The sequence below is a fragment of the Falco naumanni genome, chromosome 5 (genome assembly GCF_017639655.2).
Source record: "Falco naumanni isolate bFalNau1 chromosome 5, bFalNau1.pat, whole genome shotgun sequence".
NCBI lineage: Eukaryota > Metazoa > Chordata > Aves > Falconiformes > Falconidae > Falco > Falco naumanni.
The window spans coordinates 72,069,877-72,097,148 of record NC_054058.1 but is presented as its reverse complement, the minus strand read 5'-3'; the positions used below and the strand labels follow the sequence as shown (position 1 = coordinate 72,097,148).

Genomic DNA, 27,272 nt, shown 5'->3' with positions numbered 1-27,272 from the left:
CCCCCACCATGACCCATGCTGGGGCCAGCTGCTGTGTCGAGGAGGGAGCCAGGCTGGCACAGGGCAGCTTTGCAAGGGGCTGCTCCAGTGCCCGGCGTGGTGTGGGGGTGCCTGGCTAAGTGGGGTGCTCCATGGCACACTGAGTCGTGGGTCCCTTTCCACAAAAACACCATGTTGGGGTGATTTTTGCAGCTGCTGTTCTCTCGTGTTATGTCCCGTGGAGGGGACCCTGTGGCTGGCTCAGACCCCTGCTGCTGGGGCTAGTGGTGGTGGGCGCTGCTGCCATCATCCTCCCCTGCAGATCCCCAGGGACTGCTGGCGCGAGTCCTCCCCTAGCGCTGCAATCTCCCTTCCTTCATTTCCCTCTGGCTTGGAGAGCCAGCGTGGGAAGGAGCAGAGCTGGCATGGTCTGGCAGGGCAGTCTATCACAAAGATTTCTTCCAGCAGGCAGCGGGGATGGGGCTGTTCCCTCGTCTCCTGACCAAGCCTTGTGCCAGTCCGCAGGCAGGCAGGGACAGGGCTGGCTTCCTTTGCTGGGGCAGGAGCTGTGCCATGCCGTGCCACTGTGCCTGCACTGTCTCCTCCCATGTTGGCTCCCTCCGGCAGCCCAGTGCTCCGAGCATCACTCTGCTTGGGGCTGGGTCATGGCAGGACTTGACATTGGCATTGCTAAGAGTGGGGACCCCGCTGGGGTCTGTCTCAGGGGTCTGTCCCCTGGCGGCTCCCTGGATGAGAAGGAGCAGCCCTGACAGCCCTGCAGGATGGTGCTGATATGCTGCTGGGCAGGGGGCTGGTCCTCTGATGGCACAGCGGAGCCCCAGGGGATGCAGGGCGATGCTTGTACCAGGCTGATTATCTGTGGTGATCCTGCATGGAGTGGGGAGCAACGAGAGGTTGAAACCATGGAGGAAAATATTTCTTAAATTGCTCTGTAAGCCCTCTGGGGGTCTACGTTACAGCAAGCGGATGGGTATTCAGCATAAACCCAAATTAAATAGCGTGATTTCTCCAGATTTTATGGACAGAAGGGTACCTGGGGAAGGCACACAAGCGTGGGTGAGCTAAACCTGATGCTGGGAGGAAGAATGATAGGAAAACAAATCCCTTGTCTCCTGTTTAACCCTCCCTTTCGGGGAGAACCTTGGCTGGTCCATTGTGCTCCAGGGGGATGCTCTGGCTGTCCTTGCCCATGCTTGGGGCTGTTGGCTCCCCATGGGTCACTGGTGCCGCTGGTGCATCTCTGGAGCTCAGTAATGAGCTAGATCAGCTTTTCCAGGGGCCTCGTCTATGGGACATTCAGAGCATCTTGCACTGCACTGCTTTTCTGCTGCTCCCTTGGCTCGACGAGGGTGTCAGGTGAAGTCAGGTTCATTTAAAATAGAATTCACACATTGCAGTGTTGTAAAATTTAAAACAAAAGAAAAACCCAAAACCCTTCTGAAATTACTGAATATTTTTATACTTCTCAGTTTCCTCATTAGCGACAACATTATCTCCCTGTCCGTGGAGAGGTGGCTCTTTGTGCGCATTGCCAAAGCGCCGCTGGTTAATGAATTCCCCGTAGACGGACAACGTTGTGCTCGGCTGATTTTCCCGATTAGTTCGTAGGAAAGGGCACTGCCTTCCCTGCCACTACCTGAAGATGCTTTGCCATTTTTGTAGCGGGGCAAAGGTTGCGACAGAGCTGCGCACACGGGTAAGACATCCCTTCAGATGCTCTTGCTCCAGCACTGAAGCCTGAACTAAGGAGTTCTTTCCCAAATATTCCTCAGCCGGAAATGCTCTCCTCTAATGCCAGCAAAACAAAAACTTGAATTGCTTGGAAATTACTTTTCAGAAGAATCTTGATGGGTTTAAGCAGAGGCTTTCCTTGCAAAGGGTAATCCTGTTTTTAACGAGGTAATTTATAGTTGCTGATTACAGCCCCGAATGGTCCTGTGTGAGCAAACACACTGGAGCAATGAACGCACTATCTGCTGGTGACAGGCTCCCGCGGGTCGAGAGTTGAGAGGGAGATATCCAAAGGATGCCTGTAATTAGCCTGAGCATTTAATTTAATAAAACAAGTGACTAAAAACATAAGCGTGCTGTATTCTAAAAGCGTTGCACGTAATTACAAATTATCTTAATTCAGCGCTGGCACAGCCAACTTGGTAATCGCTTCATAAATAACTTTCATTAGCTGATTTCAGCATTTGTGCTCGGTGGTACCTCCAAGGGTATGGCTGATGCAGGGGGGATTCAGGGGAGGAGAGGGCTTTGTGGGTGCGTGGTCTGGTGTCGGGAGCAGGACGACACAGCATCCTTTTGCAGGCTGGTACCGCTGTGCTTCAGCCACGGCACACGCTGGTGATGCCCCTCCAGGCTGAGATTCAGGGGATTGCAAGGGGATGCTGCTCCGGGTGCGCCAGGGTGTCCGGGTCATCACTGGCACGTGTCCCCAGCCCAAAGGGCAACATCTCTACCAGTGCCCTTCTCAAAAATGCCTGTTTCAGCCCTGAGCCCTGTGAGCCGGTGCTCATCTGCTGATATTTTGTGCCGAAACAGCATCTGCAGCTTCGCCTTTTATTTTTGTGCCGGCAAAGAGATGATGATCCTATTGATCGCGCGGTTTCCATTTGTCCTGTGGCTTTTTCTGCTGGGGTTGTTTTATTTCCCCGTGGACCAGAGCAGTGGAGGCTTTGCTGTGGCTGCGTGACATGAGCTTTCTGCTGCCCTCATCCCCATCCTCGGTGCTGCCCAGCCCTCCTTCACCGGCCACGCTGATGGCCACGTAAACGCTGTCTTGGAGTGAGCGGGGAGCAAGCGGGGAGTGAGCACCCACTGTCAGAGCACCAGCCCCTCAATGGACCGAGAGCAAACCATGCCGGGGTGCCTCAGGGGGAGCGTGCCCCCACATTGGGGTCTCTCAGCTGGGGGCTGCGGGTGCATGATACTGAAGACATTGAGCTCCTTCCCTGGGGACGAGGAGGGTTGTCAGGAGGCAGGAGACTGGAGCCGCCTACGGCAGCGGCAATGCTGTAATGGGGCAACACCAGTGACAAAGTCAGCTCATCCTGGGCAGGATCGAGCTCATCCCTGCGCTGCGGGAGCGCAGTTCCCGAGAGGGTGCTGGTTCAACATGTAGCACATACTGACAAGACAAACACCTTTATTAATTTAAGCCTGGTGCTAATGCGATTGCAGGCAGCTGTGCAAAGGAAGGCGGTGGGGGCACGGAACATCCTCTGCCTGGAGCGGCTGTGGCCAGTGTGGTTGCCATAGCCGGGGAGCTGGTGTGCACAGCGGGTTTTGTTCCTCTTTGTAAAACTGTGTTCTTGTGGGTGAGGAGCAAAGCTGTGGTGCGGAGCTTTCAGAGGATTATGATCCACAAACAAAATGTGTTTTCCTACCCACTTTTGAGGAGTTAGAGGTGCTGAGCATGCCAGCAACTGGAGACGCAGGCTCTGCTCTTGCAAAAAAAGTATGGTGGCTTTGGTCCTGGCAGCACCTGGACTTGGCTTTGAGCCCAAAGAGGGAGTGGGGATGGTTTGCACTGCTTGCCCGGGGGATGCTGCAGTGCTGGCTGCAGAGCCCATGGTGGGACATGCACTTCTTGTGTCGGCACGTGCCCTGGCTGCATCTCTCTGGGATGCAGAAAGATGGAGGAACAAGGCTGGGGTCTGCTGGGGACCCGCTGAAGGTCTGGAGCAGCATGTGCCTATTGGAAGGCGCTAACTGCAGCAATGGAAATTCCTGAGGAAAATGCTGTGTCCTGCTTCATCTGCTGCTCCATCAGGCGAGAGAAGCCCCAAGGTGACCGGTTATGGCACTGTGCTTGTCCTCTGTGCACCTGGGATGGGTTGTGCTGTGCTCCAAGCACTGCGGTGGGTAAGCACCTCTCCTGCCAAAAGCTGCCCTGCCATGCTGCTGGCATCCCGAGGCACCGGCATCCTGTGGCCCTGTAAGCCCCACTCCACTCTGGGGCCGGACCCACCAGCATCTCCCCCATGGCAGCTCGGATGCCACTTGCTGCAGCATGCAGTGTGTTCCTGGAGGGTTTTGGGCTAGATGCAGCCTGCCACCAGCTCTGTGCATGGGACTCCCAGCTCAAACAGCTGCTGGCGCATCCAGAGAGGAGGAAAAGTTTTGCCTTCCTCCTTTGGAATCCTGTTAAGTGGCGGTGGGGGTCCCTCCAGGGGATGCCACTACTTTCCTGGTGCTGCCAGTCCTCCGTGCCATTCCTCACCACACCGCATTGCCAGGAGTGGCACAAACACCCTGGGCCCATTGCAGGATGCTCCCCATCACCACGGGCTGCGGACCTTCACACTCTTCTTTGTTGAAACGGGCTGGCAGAGGGAGATGAGCAGGCAGCGTGTGGCAGTAGGCAGAAGGTTTAAATTAGGGCCTCTCTGTAATGTGATTAATAGGTGCCTTCAGGCTTGATGGAGATTGATGGTTGCTGGCAAGGCTGCGGGAGTGAGCCCAGGCGCACCGTGAGCACAGCCCCGGCGCCCTGGGGAGGAGACCGGAGTGGCGTGCACCAGCAACACCATCAATACCGGAGCTGGGCTCTGTCGGGTTTTATGGAGGAGGCGGAGGATGGATACGGGATAGGATAGGAAAAGACAGCAGCCAGGATGGAGCAGCCTTTAACCTCTTGGCAGCCCTCTCTGCAGGCTGGGTTGCTCTCAGGCCCTGGGCTCGTTTCAGGAAGGGGACTGGAGGATGCAGAAAACTTGCTCCATGCTGTACATGATTCAGCCTGGCCCCATGTCTGGCCGCAGACCCAGCTCTGTGTTGCACGTGATGGTGGAGAAAAGCCTTCAGTGCCTCTGTCTGGTGTGCCAGTGACCAAGGCTTGGCTGGTTGTGCCTGGTGTCACCAAAAACCTGGCTGTCTCCTGCTTCCCTGAGCTGCCTTCAGGTGCGCTGAGGCACCCTCAGCTGCTGGGGAAGCTGCTGCAGAAGAAGCAGAAGAGCTTTTGCAGAGCAGGGAGGACTCGAAGTGGCTGCTGCTGCCAGTTGTGTTTGGAGGCGAGGAAGGTCAGCACTGAGCTCAACCCACCTGCATGCGCAGTGAAGGGCAGCTGCCAGCAAGCTCGGCCCAGCTGGCACCGCTGCAGTGCTGAGACACTGTGGCAGGAGTTGCCGCCACCATGCGAGGTCCCTCTCCCAAGGGGACAGGCAGCATCATGCCTGCAGTGCTGAGCACGTGCTGGGGTGCAGGGGCGCCTCTGGCTCTCCCCACTCTGTGTCATGGTGCTGGTACCATGCAGCACCAGGGACCCGAGGGGAGAACACTCCTGTGAGCCCTCTCAATATGCTTTGATAAAATGCAAATCACGCTAAAATGGTAGACTTCCAATTACAAGGCTCCAGCGGGGAGCCTGTTTTGATAATGAAAGCGATTAAAATGGGGGCCTTTCTTTCTGGTTTGGGTATGGAGGCTCAGCTCAGCTCAGGAGCCTAACTCCGCTAATGATGTTTGAATAGTTCCAGGGCCTGAGATGCTCTGATGCCCACCCGAGGGCTGAACAGGGTCTAGGTAAAATCCTCTACCCACAGGGTGCTGGGATGGATTCAGCCACGGTGCTGGCTCCCCTGAGCTCCTGCGTGGTCGGTGCCGGGAGCACCGTGCTGATGGTACTGCCCTCCTGCCTCACCACACTCTCCACCAGTGGTGTGCCTTAGCATCCTTATGGGTGTCCGTTATGGGAGAGGAGAGCAGATGGGTGCCAGGTGGTGTTGGGCTGGTGATGGGGCGATCACCCGGCGCTGCTGGCTGCAGCATCCATATCGCAGCACAGATGATGGGAGCGCCTGGCCAGGGCTTTTGAAGCTGCCTGCTCTCCCACCACAGGCAGGCGATTTAGAAGAAGGTAGGAGTTGTCCTGTAGCAGCAGCTGCAGGATAACAGGCTTCCAGGGGAAGCTTCTTCCTGACCCCCATTAGTTTAGAGGCGTTCCTTTGTGTGAGTATCAGAGAGCTCCCAGAGCTGGCGTTAATCCTCTTACAGCTGTAACTCCGGCCAGTCTCGTTAGCTGCAGAAGCAGCTGCTGAGGTGCTCTGATCTTCCCTGTGCCCCCTGAGAGAGCAGCTGGAAAGGAGCTGCTCTCCCAGGCTGGCTGGGGGGCTGCTGGGGGGGTGCCGTATCCCCCCGTGCCCCTCAAACCCATTAGTCCTCAGCTGCTGCTGCAAATGACTCCACTCTTGCACAGCCCCTGCCCAAGTCCTGGCTGTGGCTGGGCTGCAACTGATACCTGTGCTGGTCCGGTCTGCCATGCCGAGTGTGGTGGCACCATGGTTATCGCTGCAGCTGGGGATGCAACCAGGTAGGGCTGGCAACCTGTGCCACCCCTGGGGCTGGCAACCCACACAACCTCTGGGGCTGACCGCGGGCTTGCTGGCAGCAGGGCAAGGCAAGGCAGGGCTGCCTGCAGCACCGCCCTTCTCTCAGCCAGCACTCGGTCACTCCAGCGGGGTCTCTGGGCATGCACTCTCCTTTTTTGCCAGTTTATAAAAGCCCTCTCCTGCTCTGCCATGGGCACCCAGCATTTATCACTCGAGTGGTTGAGAGGCGCGTGGTGCCTTGGTATGAAGTGCCGGCTGCAAGGGAGGGGCTCTGCAGGCAATTAGGAGTGGAGAACACTTTTGCAGGAGAGCAGGCAGGCGGCAGAGCAGGCAGAGCGCTGGGGAAGCCGAATACTCACTTCACGCTTCGCATCCAGGAATTGGCACCTGCTTGTGTGAGCTGGGGCCACCCAAGCAGAGATGCTGTTTATTTCTCTGGTGCGGTGGCAGCCCCTCGTCCTTGTTTCCTCACTGCAGCACGTGTCTGCAGTCCTCAGGGCTGTCACTTTCCTGTAGCTGCTTTTGCTCTTGGTGTCATCCCTTTCCTTGCAGAAGCGCTGCCCGGCTCCTGGGACAGACCCATGAAGGAGCTGATGCCGTTTGTAAGAGCATCGCCCACGTGCACACCACTGAACCAGATGCGTGCCTTGCCATCTTTGCAGAGCAGAGCTTCGATGCGCTACACAGGCTTTGATATGGAAAAGCCTGTCCCCAAACACTCGGCAACAGCATGATTCTGCTCACCAGCTGCAGGCTCCTCTTGGAGCCCTGCGCCAGCTCTGCTCGTTACACCAGCATGGAGCACACCGCCGCGTTTGCTGTCACTGCCTCGCCGGCCTCCGTGATGGATTTCCCGCTCGGCACATCCCCTGGCAAGCTGGGTGTGCTGGGTTCAGCCAAGGATGTGCTAGGGCAGGAGGGCTGGGAACCGCAGGAGTGACACTGCTAATGAACTGTGTCCCCTTCCCTCCTTTGCCTTCATGCTCCCCATGCCGGGGAGCGGCAGGAGCTGACTCCAGGCATTTACCAGGCAGCCCAGGTCTCCCTTGCTGCTGCCTCAAGGATTCCTCTGCCCATGGGAAGGAGCCCCGCTTGCTCCGGATCAGATTCTTCCCCTGGCACAAGCCAGGCAGCCTCTGAACGGGGCAGGTGTCCCCCATCCTGGGGTCCCTTGGGGGCTGCTGTATCCCAGAGCAGGGGACACCAGCCATGGCCGCTGCTTTCAGTGGCAGCTGGTGATCTCCGTATCGCCTTGCCACTTTGAACAGCTTATTCTCACGTGTCGCTTGGAGTTGATTTGCTATGCTAATTGCTTTACAAATAATAAGCTTCCCTAATTGCACTGGCAGGGAAGGGGGAGCTCTCCCCACCTGCAGTCCTGTGGTGCTGCTGGGTTGTGGGTCCCAGCCCCTTGGCTCTTCTGGGTTCCCCCTGTGAGCCCTGGTGCCTGTAGCATCCTGTGCCGGGATTCTTGGAAGAAACTTTGAAGTCCTGTGCACAGGGAGCTGGGAGCTCCAGCTTGTTCCTGGGGGATCAGGCCATCCTCCCCTGCTCTGCAAGCTGGCGAGCACCCCAGAACCAGTGGGCTGTCAGGAAGGTGCCACCAGCATGCCGGGCTGTGTTTCACTAGCCATGGTCTTGGATTCTGGCTGCTCCAAATGTGCCTGCACCCACTGGCATCCCCATCTTCTGCCCTTGGGAAGGGGGCCAGGGGCTGGGAGCGGGACCCCCCAGCAGCAGGGAACTGAGGGCACTCAGTGTTTAATCCCTCCATGGCAGGATGCAATCCTTCACGGCAGATATGGGCTGCTGCTTTCCTGAAAATAGACTTTAATTGGCTACTGTACGGTGTAATGATGTTAATTTGACAGGAGAGACATCACTCACTCGGTCTGTTAGGTATTTAAAGCCACATGGTGGTTATTTAAGGAGAAGGGAAGCTGAGGGGTCCACTGGCACCCAGTGCTCATCAGCCCCGGGGGCAGCACCCACTTTCGAGGTGCTTTGTCTTCTGTTTTAAACAAAAAGCTAGCTTCTTTCCCTGGGCTTCCTGACACGTATCCGCAGGCAGCCTGCAAGGAAGCAGCACATCCCCATTGATTTCTGGATTCAAATCCCTGTCTCCACATCCTAGGAGGAAGGGAGAACACTTCATCACTCCCCTGCTCCAGCAACTCTCTGAAGATGAAGCTCCGCGCATTGACTTTCTGGCTAGTAAAACGACTTCCTCACCACACATGTTTAATTGAATGAGGCTAATATGCTTTTTGTTGTTGTTTTTTAATTATTTTTTTTGAATGGCTGATGATTCTCCCCACCAACTGGGGAAAGCCAGGGCCAGCATTTTGGCATCTGCAGCTCCCTGCTGAGCTGTTCCATCCCTCTCGCTCGCTTGTCCTGCTCCACTTCCCCGTGTACCATTAAAAGCCATGTCCAGGAAGGTGACGGGGGAGGTGGCTTCGAGGGATGCTGCTGCGGTTTGAGCTCTTGAGTTGAGATGTAGTTTCAAAAAGGAAGTATCTTCCTGCGTGTCTATAATTGCTGGATGTTTGATGGTCATAGAGTTTAGTTAACATCCTTGCCGTTATATTGATTTTTAATGTTTATTTGCAAAACCTCAAACATGTGTCCAAGTTCTTGAACGGCTTCCCAGACTCATCTGCTGGGCCACTTCCCCTCTCATATGAAATATCATTTTTACAGGCCAGTAAAATGGTATTTAATGGTGGCTGACAGGGCAGTGGTTAAGGGCGATATGTATTGGACACTTAAATGTTTCTATTATCTGACTCCTGGCACAGCCCATTGCATTTTACTTGTGCTGGGAATTACAGAAGAGTTTGCATTTTTCATCAGCATCACAGCGATGTGGCCTCAGTAAGGACTCAGCCCCAGCCTCTCTGCCTCCTCCAGGGCCAGTGTGGTGCAGCCGTGGGTCCCAGCACGGCACGGCGATGGTGCCTGCTCCGATGGTGGGGCTGGCACTGTTGCTGGGGTGCCTGTGCTGGTGGTCCTCTTTTTGGGGTGTTCTCACGTGGCTGCAGACCTGTGAGATGCTTCAATTTTGCTGGGTTTTTTTTAAGGCAAATGTTTGCTTTTGTGCAGTGCCGGAGAGAGATGCCGCGCTTGGAGAAGAGGCTTTTAAGCACTTGAACACTGCTTCCAGGTCAGGCATTTCCCCTCTTCTCATTAATGCAGCTGCAGTGTTTTACACAAGCCTGGTAAATCCCTGGCTAAGCAGCGGCAGCGGAGCCTGTCCAGAGCACCAGCCCCACGCCAGCACTGTGTCGGGACCCACGGCTGCACCGTGCCAGCCCTGTGCTGGGTGGGATGGAGAGTGCATCCCATGGGAGCTTTAAAAGCAAAACTGGGGCATCTCTGTGAGCAGCTCCTGTACCCTCCCTGTGCAAATGTTGCCGAGCTGCTCTCTGGTTGCTTCTCTGCCGATGCGATTGCTGCCGGCACCTGAGCCCTCCAGTGCTGCACCATGGACCGGGTGATGCTGGGGCCACCCGGAGCTTTGCCACTCACTCCCGCTATTCTTCCTGTGCTCCAGCGCCGTGCGGGACGGGATTAGGGACTTAACAGCCTGTGCCAGATAGACACTTAAATAAGCAATAAATTTGGAGTTCGTTAGTGAAGATTAATTAGTGTTTGCACAGGGCTTTGCCTGTGCAGAGCAGTGTTATTTATCTTGAGGCTTCGCCGTGACCTTGGGAGAGATGCGTCACCCGGGTCCCATCAGGTTCCACGGTGGCGGTGCTGTGCCAGCGAGCAGCGGGCACCCCAGGGTGCCGCTGGCTGCAGGGGCTGGCAGTGGGAGCTGCCCTGAGGACTCGGGACCAGAGATGCTCCAGGTGCCCAGCAGGCAGAGCAGGCAGTTGAGTGCAGGCAGCAGCCTGCTGTGTGACCCTGAAGCGGGAGTCCTTGCAGCGCAGAGCTGCTGGGATGGGGCTGGGGATAGCAATCCTGGGTTTGGCTGCAGGGAAGAGGTAGTGTTTGAGTGCAAGCATTTCTTCTGGGAGCTCTCCTGGGCTTTTGGGGGCTCTCCTGGCCCCGGGGAGCAGGGCCTGACAGCCAGGGGCATTGCACTGCCTGTTGCTTTGGCTGGGTATGGCGAGGGGCAGAGTGGGGGGCTGGTGGGTGGTGTGGCCGGCGGCAGCTCCTGCACGCTCATCTCTGCCAGCGTACAGCTAGCTGTGCCAGCGCTTCCCCTAGCTGCTGCCGGGCCAGCCCAGCCCCTGCCTGCTCCAGGGGCTGGAGCAAAGCCTGGGCTCTGCCTTGGGGGGCAGGCAGGGAGGGCAGGAGGTGGCAATGTGGGGAGCATTGGCATGTGCCGTGTTGGAGGGCTGAGCGCTCCCCTAGTCTCAGCCCTGTGGCTTACTTCTCTGTCTCCGCGTGGTGATTTTTCAGCAAAGCGACGGCCGTGGCTGTACGGCACGGCTTTGCAGCACTGGACCATGAAATGAGGAGTTAGTCATCCCTGCTCCTCTGGCTCCGCACGGCCAGGGCCCTGCCGCAAGGGGACAGGGACGGGTTCGTGTATGCTGCTGCAGGGCCCAAGGGGATGCCCGTGGTCCATGGGGCAGTGCTCCAGGAGGAGTGGGCATCTGCCCCGGCATCCCCACTCAGACCCCACTCCTGGCACTGCAGGATTTGTCACGAGGCTTGACTCCAGCCCTGGCATGGAACTGGGAATTTTTCTGGCACCAGCTAAATAATGGAGATGCATCCGTCCCCGAGCACCTCGCCGGGGAGGGGAGCAGTGTGAATAATGCATCGTCCTGTGATGTGCCACAGCACAGCCGGGGAGCTGGCCCGAGCGCGGGGCTGAAGCAGCTCGACAGCAGTGCCAGCATTCCCTACGGCAGCAGCATGCTCCCGAGTGAGGCGACCGCCCATGCCAGGGCTTCCCTCTGGCCACCTGCCAGCCATGCCATCCCCATGTGCTCGGCTGGGGCTTTATTTTATATGGGGCAAGGAGAAAGCTCTCTCCCTGCCAGAAAACCAGCTCTGGGGCCGGCTAGCTAGCACCACATCCCGTGCTGCCTACCACAGCTCTGTGCTGGCCTCATCAAGCCTGTCTCCTTAGGCGCCAGGAAGCTTTTCTCTGCCACAAGTAATATCAGACTGAGCCCCAGTGAGCATAAAAGCTCCTTTCCTGAAGAAATCCCATCTCTGCTGGTCCCGCACCCTGCCAGGCTGGGGACATGCCCTTGCCCTGCCTGCAAAGGGTTTTCCAGCCATTGCATGGAGCAGGAGCCTCCTCCAGGGATGGATTTGGCACTGGGTGCTGCACCGGCTCACTGCTGTGGGTGGAGATGTCCTTGCAGGGTCTGGCGCCGATCCCATCACCTGTGCTGGCAGGGGCTGTGGCACTGGGCAAGTGGCGATGCGAGTGGAGGAGGCAACGGCTCCAAGGAGCAGCCTGGGAATGGCATGGAGGACAATAAACTCCATCAAATCCTCATTCATTACAGAAGAACATGGAGTGCAAGTGCCAGCATGTCTTTGTCTGCTCGCTCCCTCTCTTTCATTTCCTGCTGCTTTCACCTTATCTCCCTCTTTTCAGTGTATTCCTTCCCAGCTTGGCGCGGTGTGCAGGGGGCTGTTGCCCCACGGCACCATGCCAGTGAGCGAAACAATGTGCCAAGGGCTGTCCTCCACCAGCGTGGGCTGCGGACCTCCCAGGGCTGGCTTGGCTTCTCCCACCTTCCTCCCCTCGTGCTGACGGGGCCCAAAGGCACCATGACCATAGCAGTGCTGGTGCAGCCAACTGCAAAGTGTGTCCAAAGTCCAGCACAGCACCAGTGAGGGAGCAGGATCTGCCCGGGAAAGCTGCTTCACTCCCTCTGGGAACGGTGCTGAGCAGTGGCAGCTCCTTGGCATCGCGTTCAAAGCCAGGTCTGTTGTGCAGTCACCATGTGCTGTGCCCAGGGGTGGTGGCAGTGGCACAGTTTAGGGGTGGCTCCAAAGGCACCATCTCTGCCCTGAGGATTTGTCACCAGAGCCTCATCACAGGGAGGGTGGCCAGGGACACTGCTGCCCACCTGTCCCGTGCTCTTGCGTGGTGCTTGCTTTGGCTGCTCTCGGTGACGGTACCTGGACAGGAGGGACCCTGCCTGGAGCCCTGCCGGGAGCCCTTGGGCAAAACCAGGGGCTGAGGGACTCTATGCCGCAGGCACTTTGGGGTGTGGAGTCGGGGGAATTACCAGCCTTGGTGGCAGCTCAGTCCCCACCCCGGCTCTTCTGGGGCTGGGTTGTGAGCCCCTGCCTGCCCCACCGGGCGACACACTGCTGTGCCATGCCACAGAGACTGTTGGGAAGCTGCAGGGAGCTGGGGGCTCCCAGGGGCAGAGGGTGACCCAGGGAGGGTGAGCAGCACCCTGTGTCCTGTATGGATTATCTTGTACACCTTACACATTATCTTATATAGCTCACCAGGCTCACTGCTGCCAATTCTGCTCCACAAGACCTGCCACGAAGCTCATGCAGGTGCAGGCATGCAGCGTGGCTGGAGCCGTTCCCTGGCCCCTTCCCACCCATGTGTCCTTCCCAAATCCTCACTGCTTTTTCCACTGGAAAACTCCCCCTTTTGCTCAGCCTTTGAAGGGATTTTATTGCCACGAGAGGCCTCAAGCAGCTGATGGGCAATGAGCAGCAAGATGCCCTCTCGTTCCCTTTCCTGGGCATCTCCTCCCGCAAGTGCTGTTAATCGCTGGCTGATAACGAGCTTGTCTAACAAGCAACTTTTGTGCAGGAGCCTGTGTGAACAGAGGCCATGTACCCAGTTTGCACAGCTCTCTTAATTACAGAGCTCTCTGAGCTTTATTTTCCCCTCCTGCGGGCAGGGCAAGCAGTGGGCACGGGGAGGGGGTGCCGTGTACAGCATTTTGGGGAGGGAAGACCTTTGCTGCTTCCCTCTGCAAGTGGAGATCCCCGGGCAGTGCCCGCGGGGCTGGAGGATGTGGTACTGAGCTGCCTGGCACTGGATGAGTGGGGCCAAGTGGCTCGGTGGAGGTGGTCAGGTTGTTGGAGGAACTCTGGCCACCTCTCCCACCCCAAATTCCCCTCCATCCCTTCCCCTTACAGAGTTGACACTTAAACTTGGAGATGCTCAGCCTGCTACCGAAAGGTGGCTGCTGGCATGTCCTTGTGTTGGCTAGGGGCTCCCCTCAGAGTTTTGTCAGAGCTGGGGCTGCAGCGATGCTCGGGGAGCTCACCATGGGGTGCAGGAGTGGGATGGCACTCATGGGAGCAGGTGTGGGGGCGTGCTGGGTGCACCAGCTTTGGGGTGTCTGCTCTGGAGAGGGGAGTGGGCTGCATGCCCACAGGGATGCTCATCACAGGGTGTTTCTGGGGGACTTCCCTAACCTGTGCCACCTCTCTGCCCCTGCTGCAGGACAAGAACAGGAAGCTGAGGCCCCTCTATGACATTCCCTACATGTTCGAGGCCCGGGAATTCCTGCGCAAGAAGCTCATTGGGAAGAAGGTATGGAGATGCTGGGGCTGGTGGTGATGTCTTCACTCATTCCTGGTGCAGGCAGGTGCTGGTGCGGGGCCGGGAGCTGGCACTGCCCATGCCGGTGGTGCTGCATGGGTCCTTACGGGTGACCCAGAGGCTCTCCACAGGGAGTTGCAGCGTGCACCCAAAGCTGGAGCACCCTCTGAGCTGGCTTCTCTGAGGGGCTGCGGTCTTGCTTTCAGCTGGACCCATTTCCCAGGAATGCTGTGTACCCACGTCGCTTTATATTTCCCTTTGTTTCCGTGGCATATTTTTCTAGGCTGGTTTAGAGCAATTCAGGGGAATGAAGAATATAATGTGCACTTAACTACTGAAGCACATGCTCAGGATGCAATTTTCAAATGCTCATAAAATGGTCAAATAAAATCAATTTCTTTCATAGCGAGGCTGCTCGCTGCTGCTCATTGAGGACTATTTCCATGCCTAATTGCATCTTTCCATTTCAGAGCCCTGTTTATATATTAAAAAAAAAAAGAAAGAAAGAAAAAAATAGCAGCTTGTGAGACTTCTAATGCGAAGTCTGTCACTTGTTGTAGTCAGAAGTGGCTGTGAGGATGTTGCTGGGACTCGTGAAGAGAGCTCCGGTCTCTGAAATGGAAACCTGGTTGTTTCTGTGAGGGTCCTGGCCCCATGCTGGGCTGTGCCTCAGCAGGGTTCCGCTCTGCACACTGCCAGCCATCCCAGGAGTTACTGGTGCCGGTTTTCCTCCAGCTGCCATCGCTTTGCACCACAGTGGAGCAGGGTTTGCTGTCTCCCACCCTGCCATGCTTGGCTGTTGCTTGAAACCACCTTTTTTCTCCCCAAACCTGATTGCATTCACCGTTGCATGCTCATAGGCAGGAGATGAGGGTGATGTCTGGCCAGAGCCCCTGGCTCCAGTCTCCAGGTCCCCACCACTGCTGGGCCCTGCTGGAGCCCTTGGTGCTTCTGGTGCTGCTAGCAGTGGTCCTGTGTCCCCTGTGCCTGGCCCCGAGGTGCTGGGGATCCCGGCCCCGAGGTACTGAGGGGGCCATCCCCATGCAGGGCAGCCCTGACCATCCCCGAGGAGAGTGGCTTCTCCCTGCATCCCCCACATCCCCACACCCCCATGACCAAGCCCAGGCAGCATGGGCTGTCACGCTGGGGAGGAGGATGAGGGTCCTGCCTTCCTCCCAGGACCCCCAGGATGGTGCTGTGGTGTGGGACACCACGCTTAATGCACCCAGAGGGATGGGCAGCAGGATCAGCGCATTCGGAGGGACAGGCAGGAGCAGGCGGCAGCGTGCCCTCGCTGCTTCGCTGCGTTGGATCGCTGTCAGCAGCAGGAGGAGGGATGCAGGACAGCGGCCAGCTGCCACCGTCCCTGTGCACAAAGTGGCTGGTCAGGAGCCAGTGACCCCCAGAAATAGAAGCAAAGAGCTGCTTGGCTGCAAGTGCCACCAATCTCCATTTTTAAAGCTCCCCGTAACCTTGCCGTGTGCTGCCAAGGCGTGTGCCGGGCTCCTGCCTTCCCTGTTTTGGTAGCCTTGGGAGCCGGGCGCCCGCTTGCCTTTGATGTTGCCTCGTTTGCTTTATAAATATTTCCTTTGTCAGCTCCACGTTTTTCACTTCAGATTAATTTGATTGAGGAAAGTGATGAAAAAATCCTTTCCGTTAATGATCAAAACAGTCCCTCGAGGTTGGCGGTGCGTTCTGATTTGAAATGACAGCCTTGCACGGGGTGGCTCGCCCTTGCCTTCTCACAGCTCACTGTCAGCATCAATCTTTGGAGCAAAATCCCTCTTTTCCCACCCCCTTTTTTAATATACTTTTAAAGCACACCCCAGCAGGGAGCTAGCGACTTCTGAGAGCTGTCTGCTTGCAGGGAGATCAAACGGGGTGGGCTGGCACCGATGCGCAGCGCTGCCCGCGGCATCGGCACGGCTCCAGCATCGTGCATGTTTACAGGGGTGCCCTGGGAGCCCTGCCCGTTCTGGGGAGCCCTGCCTGCGCTGGGGAGCCCTGCCACCTTCCATAGGGTGTCTCTCCCGCAGAGCCCCAGGGTTGGCTGATCTCCTGAATCCTCCAGAGATCTGGATCTCCAGGATCCGCGGGCAGGTCCAGCAGTCAGAGCTGTGCTGACTGCACCAGCTTTGCTTTTGGCATCCCTGGCTGCGAGTCCCCATGGGCTGTGATGGCCCCTCGAGCTGCTGCCCCACAGCTGAGCACCTTCTGTCCCCCTTCTCCTGCATGGACAGGGTCAGTGATTCAGGGTGGTCCACAGCTGTGGCTGTGTTGCTGTGTCCCCAAGGAGCAGTGGATGTGAGGACCCTCCCCATCACAGGGTGCTGGAGGTTTGGGATCTTCTCCGTGCACCCCCAGTGCCCACCCCAGCCTGTCCCCTGGGGCCAGGGCTCCCCTGCCCAGCTCGGAGCTGCCTCCTGCCTTCCTGCTGCCTTTCATTTGCCTGGGAGGAGCTGGCACAGCTTAACGGCATGACAAGCCCTGGGAGAGAGAGCTGCTGGCAGCCGCTCCGGCAGAGCGCGATCATCCCCTTGCAGATTGATGAATTGAATATTAGGAATAATTAGGCCAGGATGAGTTTTCAGTCTCGCTGCCGGTGCTTCATCAGCCGCCTCCTCGGCTGCAAGCGCTGCGTGCCTGTTGGGCTTGGCCATGCCATGCCCACTGCCTGCACCCCGGGGCTGCACGGGTGGCTTAGGGCTTGTCTCATGGGTGCTGTCCCTGCGCCGTAGGGACCCTCCTTGTGTGTGCTGTCCCGCGTGCTGGGGACCCTCCTGGTGGGTGATACCCTTGCACAGCAGTGACCTTGCCTTGTGGGTGCTGTCCCTGTGCTGTGGGGACCCTCCTTGTGGGTGATGTCCTTGCACCCTGGGGACACTTCTTGTGGGTGCTGTCACTGTGTTGTGAGGACCCTCCTTGTGGGTGATGTCCTTGCACCCTGGGGACCATCCTTGTGGGTGCTGTCCCTGAGCAGTGGTGACCCTCCTCATGGGTGCTGTTCCGGCACCCTGGGGACCCTTCTGGTGGGTGATGTCCTTGCACAGTGGTGACCTTGCCTTGTGGGTGCTGTCCCTGTGCATTGAGGACCCTCCTGGTGGATGCTGTTCCAGAACACTGGGGACCCTCCTGGTGGGTGCTGTCCTTGCAGAGCCGTGACCTTGCCTTGTGGGTGCACGGTGACAACTCTGGAGGGCTGGTGTGACACTAGAGGGAGCTGCACTTTAGGAATTGTGGAGCTGGATGTACCCCCTATCCCACCCTATCCCATCGCACCCCACTCCAAGGGAAGCAGCACCCATCCCAGGGAGCAGGTCCTGCTCCCGGCAGCCTGGTCAGCCCCCACCGGAGCGACCGCTCACACCCTCACAGCTGTCCCGTGCCCTCAGCAGGACACTGTGGTCCCTTTGCCATCCCAGAGCTGGTTTGCTTTAGTACATGGAGCAGGGCCGGAACAAGCCATCCCTCGCCCCTGGGCAGTGTGCACTTGATCAGGGACCTGCTGGGCTTTGCACACGCATGTGCAAGATGCTACATGTGAGCTGGGAGCTGGTGGTTCACAGGCTCCCGAGGTATCGGCAGGGTGACTGGGTCTCCCCCGGCGCATCACCTGCCTGTGCCTGGTGCTGCAGGAGTGCAGCCCCTGCCCAGCCTCGGCTGCTCCAGTCCCGGCATGGGGGGGGACACATTTCACCAGCAAGGACAACAGTCCTCTGGCTGCAGTGAGCCACCTGTCCTCACCTGCCCTCCTGTCCCCATCCTGATACCTGCCAGTGCGTGTACTCCGGCTGTGCTGCAGGCAGCGTGCCATCCAGCATGAGCAGCGTGCCATGCGGGGCAGGCAGGAGAGCTGGGAAGGCAGCAGGGGCTGTGGTGGAGGTCAGTATCCTCAAAAGCACCATCTTGGCACAACGGGATCCCACGAGATCCCATGATCGCCTCTCCTTTCCTATCTGGGGGTCATCACCACCCCTACCAGTTCCAGGCAGATTAAATTAATTGGAAAGAGATAAATGTTGTTGCTGTGTATTGCTCTCCCAGTATATCCTGCTCCTGGCTGCATGCAGCTCCTGTGGGATGTCCATCTCGTTGCAAGCCCTGGCAGGGAAGCCCTCACTGGTGCATGGTAACGTGCCCGGCCCTGGCTCGGGGTGGGCAGCGGGAGGCTGGAGTAGCGGGGATGGGCTTTGCCGTGGCTGCTTTTGTGGTTGTCTTGGGCATTTGAGGGGAGCAGGGGCTTGGAGACCTGGAGGCAGCTTTGCCGGGGAGCGGCTGCAATGCTGAATGGTGAGCCGTGGTCAGGGGAAGGGCTGCAGTGAGCAGGCAGGCAGGCAGCAGGCAGGCAGGCAGCAGGCAGCCCACTCTCGCCAGTGCCCCTGTGTGCTGGCCCTGGGGAGCAGCCTTGAGGGGTGTGGGTTGGCTGGGGTGGGCGAGCAGCCAGCTCTCCAGGAGATGCCTGTCCCACCACCTGTCCATCTGTCGCTCTCTCCCTAACGGCTTTCCAGCTCCGGCTGTTTCCAACACAACCCTCAGTTCTCAGCTGGGACAGCCTGAAACCCAGCCTGGGGGCAGGAGGCTGTGCTACCCCGGCTGCCTCCACTGGGCTGCTGGATGCTGCCAGCCTGGCACAGCGGACAGGGGTCTCATCACCCATTTTCCTTCACCTTTTCTGCCTCCTTCCCAACCACTCGCCCCCATCCCTGCGGCAGGAACACCACGTTTCCCCCCACAATGTGCTGCCTCCCCATGCCACCGCACAGAGCCACGCTGCCCTCCCGGCCTGCAGAGATGTGGGGCAGCACAATAGCTTCCCCCCCGGCTCCTGCAATAAAAATAAACCACTACCATTGCTTCCAGAAATAATTCCTTCTGTCTCCCCTCCCTCTGGAAAAAGCACCGAGGGGAGAAGAGGAAGAAATACCCTCGTGGCTGTGCTGGCCCCTTCGCTTTTGGTTCATGCAGCACTTATCATGTTAGGCAAGGAGCTGGGCTGCAGGAACTGCAGCCGAATTCCCTGGGCCCAGAGATGGATGAAATATAATATAGTTTCTGGTTTGCCCTTTCATCAAAGCCCTGTGAAGTTTCTAAAGCTGGGATTTTTATGGCCTGTTGCTTTTCCCTTTAACAGACCGAATCTGGTTTTTTTGACTCTCCTGCCAGCTTTCGCTGTGCCGATGCCGGCTCCCCTGTGCTGCTGTGGCAGCACCCAGTGCAAGACCTGCCACGGCTCCTGCAAGGGAGCTGTGCCCTCCTGGCAGCGGCAGGAGTGACCCGGCGTGGTGGAATTTGCCCGGTGGCGTGGGATGAACCGGCTGCCGCAGCCCCGGCCCCTGCCGCAGCACCCGCTGGCACTCAGCGGCCGTGCCCCAGTATGGATTTGTCTCCCATGGTCGAATAAATCTCTGGTGCGTGTCGGGATGGGGCTGGTTCCCTCCGCACAGACGCTGCCCATCGATTTTGGTGCTGGGCATGCACTGTCATTAAGCTGCTTTTTTTAATTATGCCATCGTGGAGGCAATTGAATTGAGTCTAAATAGGTGCTCTTGGCCCTTTCCTCTAATTAGCTGTGGGGGATTAATCATTCAGATGGAGGGAGACGGCACGAGATAACTCGGGGATGAATATCCCCAGTGCACAGAAGCGATCTTCCTTAAGGGTACTCTGCAGCTGGCAGGGGGGTGGTGGGTAGGGGGATGGCTCTCCCTGGGGTGCCCAAGCACCTAGGGATGCCCTACAGTCTGCTCCCCGACTGACATGGGGCTCTGCGGTTCACCGGGGTCCCCAGTGCCACCACAGCCATCCCCTCTGCTGGGTGCCGGTGTTTGGTGCCTCCAGCTGGTGGTGGGGGTTGAGGGTTTGGTGGGGACCTGGGAAGGTCCTGGCTGGGGACACTGACAGGCGGTGACACTGAGGAGGGCAGCTTTGGTGGGCAAAGGTGGGCAGCAGCACCCCTGCTGCGAGGCTGGAGGTGGTGATCCCCATTTCTCACCCTCCTCTATAACCATGAGACTGAGCAGAGGCTTGTGCAGGGCCAGGGTGAACCCTCAAAACCGCAATGTGTTCCTGATACATTGTTTTATGCCTCTGGCCCTGAGGATAATTCCACCTGCTCAGCCAGCCCTGGTGAGACGCGTGTACCCGGCAGCACTGCTCGGTCCCTGTGCCCCAGCCCCAAAGCCTGGCACTGTGGGGGCGAGCATCCTGCTGCTGCTGCAGCGAAGGGCCTCTGGAGCTCGGGCTGGCACAGAGGGATGTGGTGCCTCTGTGGCACGAGGACTGGCAGTGCACGGTGTCCCTGGTGTGTGCCGTAGCTGTTCCCTGGATTGGCGGGGGGTGCAGTCATGCCATGCACGGTTGTCCCTGGATCAATGGAGAGCTTGATAATTGGGGACTGCTGGGCTGCGCGTGGCTGATGCTGAGGGATGGGAGGGGAGCGTCTGAACTGCGGCCGTGCCTTGTCTTCCCCCCCCTTCCCAAGCCTGCCCTTGCCCTCGATCCGGACGCCTGCGCCGATTTATCTGCAAAGCTTCAGCTTATTTTTAATGCCTGGGGATTTGTTAGCAATGCAGCTCAGGGATGGAGGCTCATCAAAGGGAAGGCTGACAGCGAACTGATAAAACCTCTCATCCACAAGAGCCTGCGAGTACGAGCCCGAGCCCCCAGCGTACCTGGAAAGCAGCAGCTAGGGGTTTCCCTGCAGTTTTCCAGCGCATCCGCCTGTGTCTGGTCAGATAGCGTAGCTCAGAGGCACTGGAGTGCTTCCTGGGACGCTCCTTTTGGGGTTACCCAAAGCAGTATCCCCAGTGCCAGCACTGCCAGTGGACTGGAGATCAGACCTGGGAAAAACAGGGGATGGGATGTGACTGGGGAAAACATCTTCTCCTGGAACATCATTCCTCTCCCTGGAGGAGGGAAGGCTTTTGCAGATTCTTGCAGACTTTTGCAGATTTTTGCACTGACGGGCAGTTTTCTCTGCACATAACTGGCAGCCTGCAAACTTGGGGAGAGCTGGCAGCACGGCACAGTGCAGGCTCACCCAACGCAGTGACGGTCAGGGCACAGCTGGGGCTGTTTTGGAAGGTCCCACTTTCTGCAGAGCAGTGCGGCTGGGAGGAATGGGGACAGCGTGTGGTGAGGGGTGGCTGCTGCTCCCCATCACTGCCAGCGCTGGGGGCGAGATGCAGGCAGCGCTGCCCACACCGCCAGCAGCTGCACCCAGCCCTTGGGAAGCCATGACTGTGTGCGCCCGGTCTTCCTGGCCACATGCCGGAGCTGGGATCCTGTGTCGAGGAGTGCGCCGGTGCCGGGGAGACTTTGCAGGGCACCAGCTCCCAAGCTTCATGGGACCACGCTGCATCATCGCCACTGCTTTCCGACGTGTGAAGCTGGGGAGGATTTTGCTGCTGAAAGCCTTCTGGGGAGCTGGCTGCTCCCCAGTGCCGAACTTGGGAGAGATCTTCTCCTGACAGCCTTCTGCTTGGAATAAGCAGTGCACACAGATGCAGATGAGCGGGAGGGGAGAAGTGTGCTGGCACGTTCAGCTCTGGTGAAACAGCTCCCTGACAGCACGGGAAGGTGAAGGGAGCAAATGTGGTTGTTCCTGGTGTAGTGACCAGAAATTTGGAGCCATTTCCTTTCCGTGCATGTATTTTCCTCCTTCCAGTGCTCTTCAAATGGCTCTGCTGGGCACTTCCACTGCCAGGCTGCAGCCCTGAGTTATTTACGGCTCTGGCAGAGCCTGCCCCAGCAAGGTCAGTCCTACCCTGGGGCTGCTGCTGGGCTCGGCTTGGCCAGGCTGGGCTCGGCCGCCTGCGGCTGCAACCTCGGGGGGCTCAGTGGCGCTGCCCGAGCCGGTGGGGAGGAGGAAGCCCAGAGCCCAGCGGTGGCTGCAGTCTCTGCTTTCGGCAGTGGAGCAGGCTCTGCAGACTCTGCAGGGACTGCTTTGCAGCATGGTGGCTTGGAGCATCCCCTGTACCACGTCCCAGGCTCTTTACGCACCTTTCTAGGAGGAACCGTGATGGGAGAATCCGGGAAAGAGAGGTGGAGGTTAGCAAAGGGCCTGGTGAAGCTGAAGGCACAGCAAAGCACCCTTCCTGCAGTGGGATGGGTGGTGAGGCTGGGCTGAGGCAGCACACACAGCCCTCAGGAAGGAAACTGCTGGTCCAGAGGGAAAACATGATGCTGGATCATTCCCCTGTGTGTCCTGCAGCCCTCCCTGTGCCTCCTGCATCCTCTCACTTGCCAGGACTCGCAGCTCTGCTGGGCATTGCAGCAGCTCTGAGAGGCCACAACATGGCATCTATCTGGTCACAGGGGAAGCTCTGGTCTCAGTGGGCTCTGTCAGGGGCGGACGAGCCTTGGGATGGGTGGCTGCAGCCAGCTGCTCCACTCTTATTCAAGACCCACCGAACAGTGTCAGTGATAAAGGGTCAGGCTGCAAGTGGCTGAGTGGCCCAAGCTCATGCCTGGTGGGGTGGAAGAGCTGGTGGAGGGTTGCAAAGCATCCAGGCATGTAGGACCTTCCGTCCAGCTTCATCCTCCCTCGCTGCTTTATCTCTTACTTCACTTGCAGCCGATGCCATCGCTGCTCTACTCTGGGACCCCACTGCCGGAGCGTGGCACATCTAGAATCCACCAGTGCCTCCCCACTGTGTCCTGCACCGCAGCTGTAGAGCCTTCCCCTGACAGTGTCTTCCCCAGGTCAGCACCCTGAGGTCGATCCCACCACCAGGCTGGGATGAACAGGATGCGACGTCCCGGGTGCATCCCCTCCCTCTTGCTCGAGCCTTGAGACCCCACATCAGCATCGGCCAGGCAGGGGAGAGCAGGCCACGGGTCAGTGCCAAGGATGGTTTCCCATCCAACGGGGGACAGCAGGTGGTAGGTGTGCCTCCCCAGAGTGGCACAGCGTAGCGTGGCATGGCACAGCCTGGCTCGCCTGGGACAGCAGCCATGGGGACCCTGGCGCCAGGGCTTGGCAGCGAGCCCCTGTGCCAGGGCTCCCCCCAGCAGCAGCCATGCTGGAGGAGGTCAGGGTGCCAATGGAGTACGTGGGTTTAGTTTGTGGGTGGCATCAGCCCTTGTCTTGTCCCCGAGGAGGGGAGAGGAGAAATAAAACAGGCAAAAATCAGGGCTGTGGGACAGCCCCCCCTCCCTCCAGCAGCCCTTGCTGGTGCTGAGGGCACGTTATGGTGCAGCTGGGCACTGACCACAGCAGAGCATCACCCGGCAGGGTGTCTGCCTGCACCTATGGGTGCCCTCCCCAGGCTGGAGCTGTGGCGGGGCTCATCCTTCCAGTCAGGGGTGGGAGCAGGGACGGGTGCAGGGCCGTGTGGGCAGCACTCGCAGTTTGGTGCCTGCAGATCAGAGAGGGCAGGGGTGGGCTCTGTGCTGTGCTGGCAACATCCCTCCATACTCCCTTCACTCCAGCCTGGCCCAGGGGTCTCAGAAGGGACTGTCCCATGCCATGGGGACATGGGGTGCAGCAGGGAGGAAGGGGGCCAGGCTGCGCCGGGTGGGCACAGAGTGGGTGCATATGGCAGGGGTGGGTGGCAGACCAGACTTGCTCTGCTATAATTACTGTCTGAAAACGCCTGCGGATCTCCCAGCCCTTCTTCGTCACAAACTTGCAGGGATTATTTTTACTTCTCCTGCGAGCTCGTGCCACATGTCAGTGCCATGAAGGGGAGCTGGCCACCCCCCTTCTGCCTCTGAGGCTGGGATGATGCTTCTGAAAACTCACCTGCAAGCACTAGCCTGGCCAGAGAGCTGGGGATCACGTGCCAGGGACCACATCGTTGGGACTGTGATGCTGGGGACCACGTGCCAGTAACCGCATGCTGGGGTCCATGTACCAGTCCCCACGTGCTGGGAACATGCTGCCTGGTGCTGCAGGCGCCGTTCCTTCTCCTCCTCCAGCCGTGGGTGTGAGTGCGGGTTTTTGGCAGCGATGGCCCCGTGTTTCCCAGGGGCCACATCCTCCCTGCACACCCTCGCGCAAGAGCTGGTGGCAATGCACAGGGCGCGTGGGGACAGGGACATGGCTTGCTGGCCCTGGCTCAGCCACCCTTGCCCCACACCGGGGTGCCAGGCACCTCAGTGACGGGCGAGCCCAGGCAGGGGCTGGCAGGTCCCGGGCAGCCTGGGCTGGTGGCGCCAAAGCCAGGGTGGGTGACATTGAACACGTTGGCTGCACAAAGATGTGAATCTCTGTAGTGCCATTCTTCTCAGGGCTGGATCTCCTCCAGGGAGGAGAGCTGGCGGAGTGATTTAATTCACACTGACTGCAGCTGACCTTGGAAACCCGCCGATAGACGGCCGCCATCGATGCTGGCTGGCCTCGGGAGGGAGCCTGCTGCGGCTCCCATGGGTGCAGGAGGGATGGGGAGAGCCAGGCGGGGACCCTGCACGATCGGCTAGGCACCCTGCATCCCACCCCGGTGCTGGCTACCCCCAGCCCTCCTCAGTGCTGCAGCCACAGGGAGCTTGGCGTGTCGCTCTCTCCACACCTTTACTTTCTGTGCCCCCACGAAATACTGACTGAGCTGCAGGTCTGCAGGGTGGCAGTGACGGCCACTTGTGTGCGTGCCTGGTGTGGGATGGACTCGGCTCTTCGGTCAGGTGCCCTGGGGCACTTCCTCTGCAGCTTGAGGTCCCTGCAGATGGTACATGGGTGAAGCTGGGCTCAGCACAGGCACAGTGCAGCTCTGTGGGAGCCCAGAGCAAAGCTCCAGAGCTGGATGCTGCTGCTTGCAGTGTCCCTTGCTGCTTCTGGTCTGGGTGTCCAGGTCTGTCATGGCTGAGAGCAGTCAGATGGGGCTGGGGTGGGATGAGCACCTCCCTGAGCCTTGGGTGTATGGCTGCAGGAGATGGCCAATCTGGGGCTGGGGGTGCAGGAGATGCAGGAGATGCCTGAGCCAGGGCGGGGGGTGCAGGACATGCCCATGATTGGGCTGGCAGTGCAGGAGGTGCCCAAGCTGGGGCTGTGGATGCTCTTGGGAGTTGATTTTCCACTGGTGAAAACAACATGCCCGAGGTGAGCATTGGCTTGATTGGTGAGATTGCTCTCTCATCTCCGAGAGCAGGCATGGGAGAATGGGAGCACCTTTGCATGCACCAAGTTGCCTTCCCAGGTCAATGGTGCCTTTAGGTCCATCAACGTGCTGCAAAATACTCCCTGAGCTGAGGGGAGAAACCTGCCTATGGCTGCCACCAGCAAGCTAGGATCACACCATACTCCCAGCCCGTCTCTTCTCTGCCCAGGGCCAGCACATGAAGCTGCTGCCAGTGGGCGCTGGGGATGGCGCAGTGGTTGGCACAGTGGGAATGTCCCTTTTCTTGCTGGGACATGAGAAGCCAGGAAGCAGGAAGCAAAACGCATGCTTCGGGTGTGCTTTGCTGCCTGTTTGCTGCCTTTAATTGCTCTGAGCTGGCAGCCCTGGAGGGGGGACATAGGGGACAGCTCTACCTCAGAGGCTTTGGGCCATTAGCAGGAGAGGCACCGAGATGCTAATGATGGGAAGGTTTTAATTCCTGGTTTGCAGCCAGCTCCTGCTGCTGCCATGCTGGTGACGGTGGCTCCTTCAATGCCATACCAGCATCCCTGCGCCCAGGGGCTCCATCGTGGTGCTGTGGGTGCTTGCACAGCATCTTTCATCTCGGGAGCGCCCTGGGAGGTGGGTAAATACGGCAGCCGGAGCTCAGCACCCTGCAGAGACTGGAGTGTCATAGGAGAGCCCATGTCTTGGCACAACCAGGCAGCTGCATCTCCACTGGTGGGTCCTTGGATGTGCCAAAAATGAGGTGCCAGCTCTGCAAGAGCCTTCGTGCTGCAGCCCCTGGGTAGCAGGGCATGTGGCCAGTGCTGTGCCGTGCACGCCATGGCTCTCCGTATGGTGGGTGTGTGGGGCTGGCTCATGCCTGGGGGCATTGGCCCTGGGGCGGACATCACATCTGCTGTCACTGCAGGGACAGAGCTGCTGGGGAGTGTGGGGACAGGGCTGTCACATCCTGGCCTTCCACAGTCCCACTCAGCTGGAGATGGTGGCAGTGGGGACGCAGCAGTTTTGAGTTCTTTCATGCTGAATCCATAGGATGCTCTGAGCCTGCTTGTTCCTGCCCTGGGGGAGGGAGTTTTGCTATTGTGACTTGTCAGATGCAGTGGCGCTGGCATCATGTAGCAGGGGACACAGCAGCTTTGTCACTGCAACAATCCTCAGCTGTCTCTGTCCAGGGGACAAGTGCTTTGCAACATAACACAACACAACGTTTTGCAATGCAATATACTGCAATGCCACACAACACGATGCAATGCAATGCAAAGCCACACTTTGCAATGAAATGCAGCGCAACACTTTGCAATGCAATGCAATACAACGTGAAGTAGCGTTTTGCAGTGCAATGCAATGCAGCGCAATGTGATGCTTTGCAACGCAATGCAACGCAACACGGTCCTTCCCTGCTGCCGGCTGAGGTGTGATGCCAAGCCCAATCCCTGCTTGCTCTTCCCCTGCCCATGACAATTCAAGCCTGAGCTGTGGGGTCACACATGCTCTGTCCCCGCTGGCTGCGGTGCAGTGTGCGAGGTCCTCGGCAGCCGATGCAGCCTTTCACCGGATCCTTTGCTTAATGCCAAGCAAGGTGTTTCCCAAGCGAGCTGTGCCTTGCTGTTGAGCCAGATGACATTTAAAAAGCCCTGTAGTAGCCTGGGTTTCCTAAGCTGCCTCTCAGAGTAATCATCGTCTTTTTTTCCCCTACAGTTGTTATTACAATAGTTTCACTGGGAGGAATTGCTTTAACTGCTCCCCTTAATTGGCTCTTTCCTGGCAGAGCCCCCTCTTTTGCTGCTGCAAACCTTGATTAGCTCACCTGTACGACAGGGGTTTGTCAGGCAATCCTACCTTCTTTGCATTTTTATGCTCATTTTTAAAAGTGAGGTTTGGGAAGAGCCAGTTTGAAGGAGTTTATGTGTGCTCCCTCATACAGCTGAGTGGGACACCTGTCTCCCTGTCTTTGATTCAGGCTGCCGGTGCTGAAAATTGGTGGTGCTGGGTGGGCATGGTGCTGTGTGGCGACACATGGGCAAAAAGTCTGTAGTGCCTAAATATGGCCCCACAGATGGGCTGGGGTGGTGGGAGGCAGCACCAGGACTCCCTGGGGATCCCCATGTCACCCCTGTGTCCCCCTGTGTCCCCCAGCCCAGGGCAGCCTCAGCCTTCTCCAGCCGAAGTGCCAGTAAACCAGTGAGGAAGGTGCTTTTCTGGGGAAGCGAGGCGGTGGGATTGGGTTGGATTTGCATAGGAATGGCACGTGCAGGTGTGGGATTGCTTAAGCATTCGAGCACTTGAGCTTTAATTCTGGATTCTTTTTGCCGGTGCTTTATTGTGTGGCTGTGGCCAGGAGCTGCAGCTCGATGCTGCTGTGCAGCCGAGTGC

The 27,272-nt window shown here is 58.3% G+C and overlaps 1 protein-coding gene across 1 annotated transcript in view; it reads left to right on the top strand.

Annotated features, from left to right (window-relative positions):
• SND1 (staphylococcal nuclease and tudor domain containing 1) overlaps window positions 1-27,272 on the top strand; it is a 128,781-nt gene that overhangs the window by 33,652 nt on the left and 67,857 nt on the right. The window contains exon 11 of the mRNA XM_040595037.1: window positions 13,738-13,827. Coding sequence (XP_040450971.1) covers window positions 13,738-13,827 — 90 coding nt within the window. The remainder of the gene's footprint in view (window positions 1-13,737; window positions 13,828-27,272) is intronic.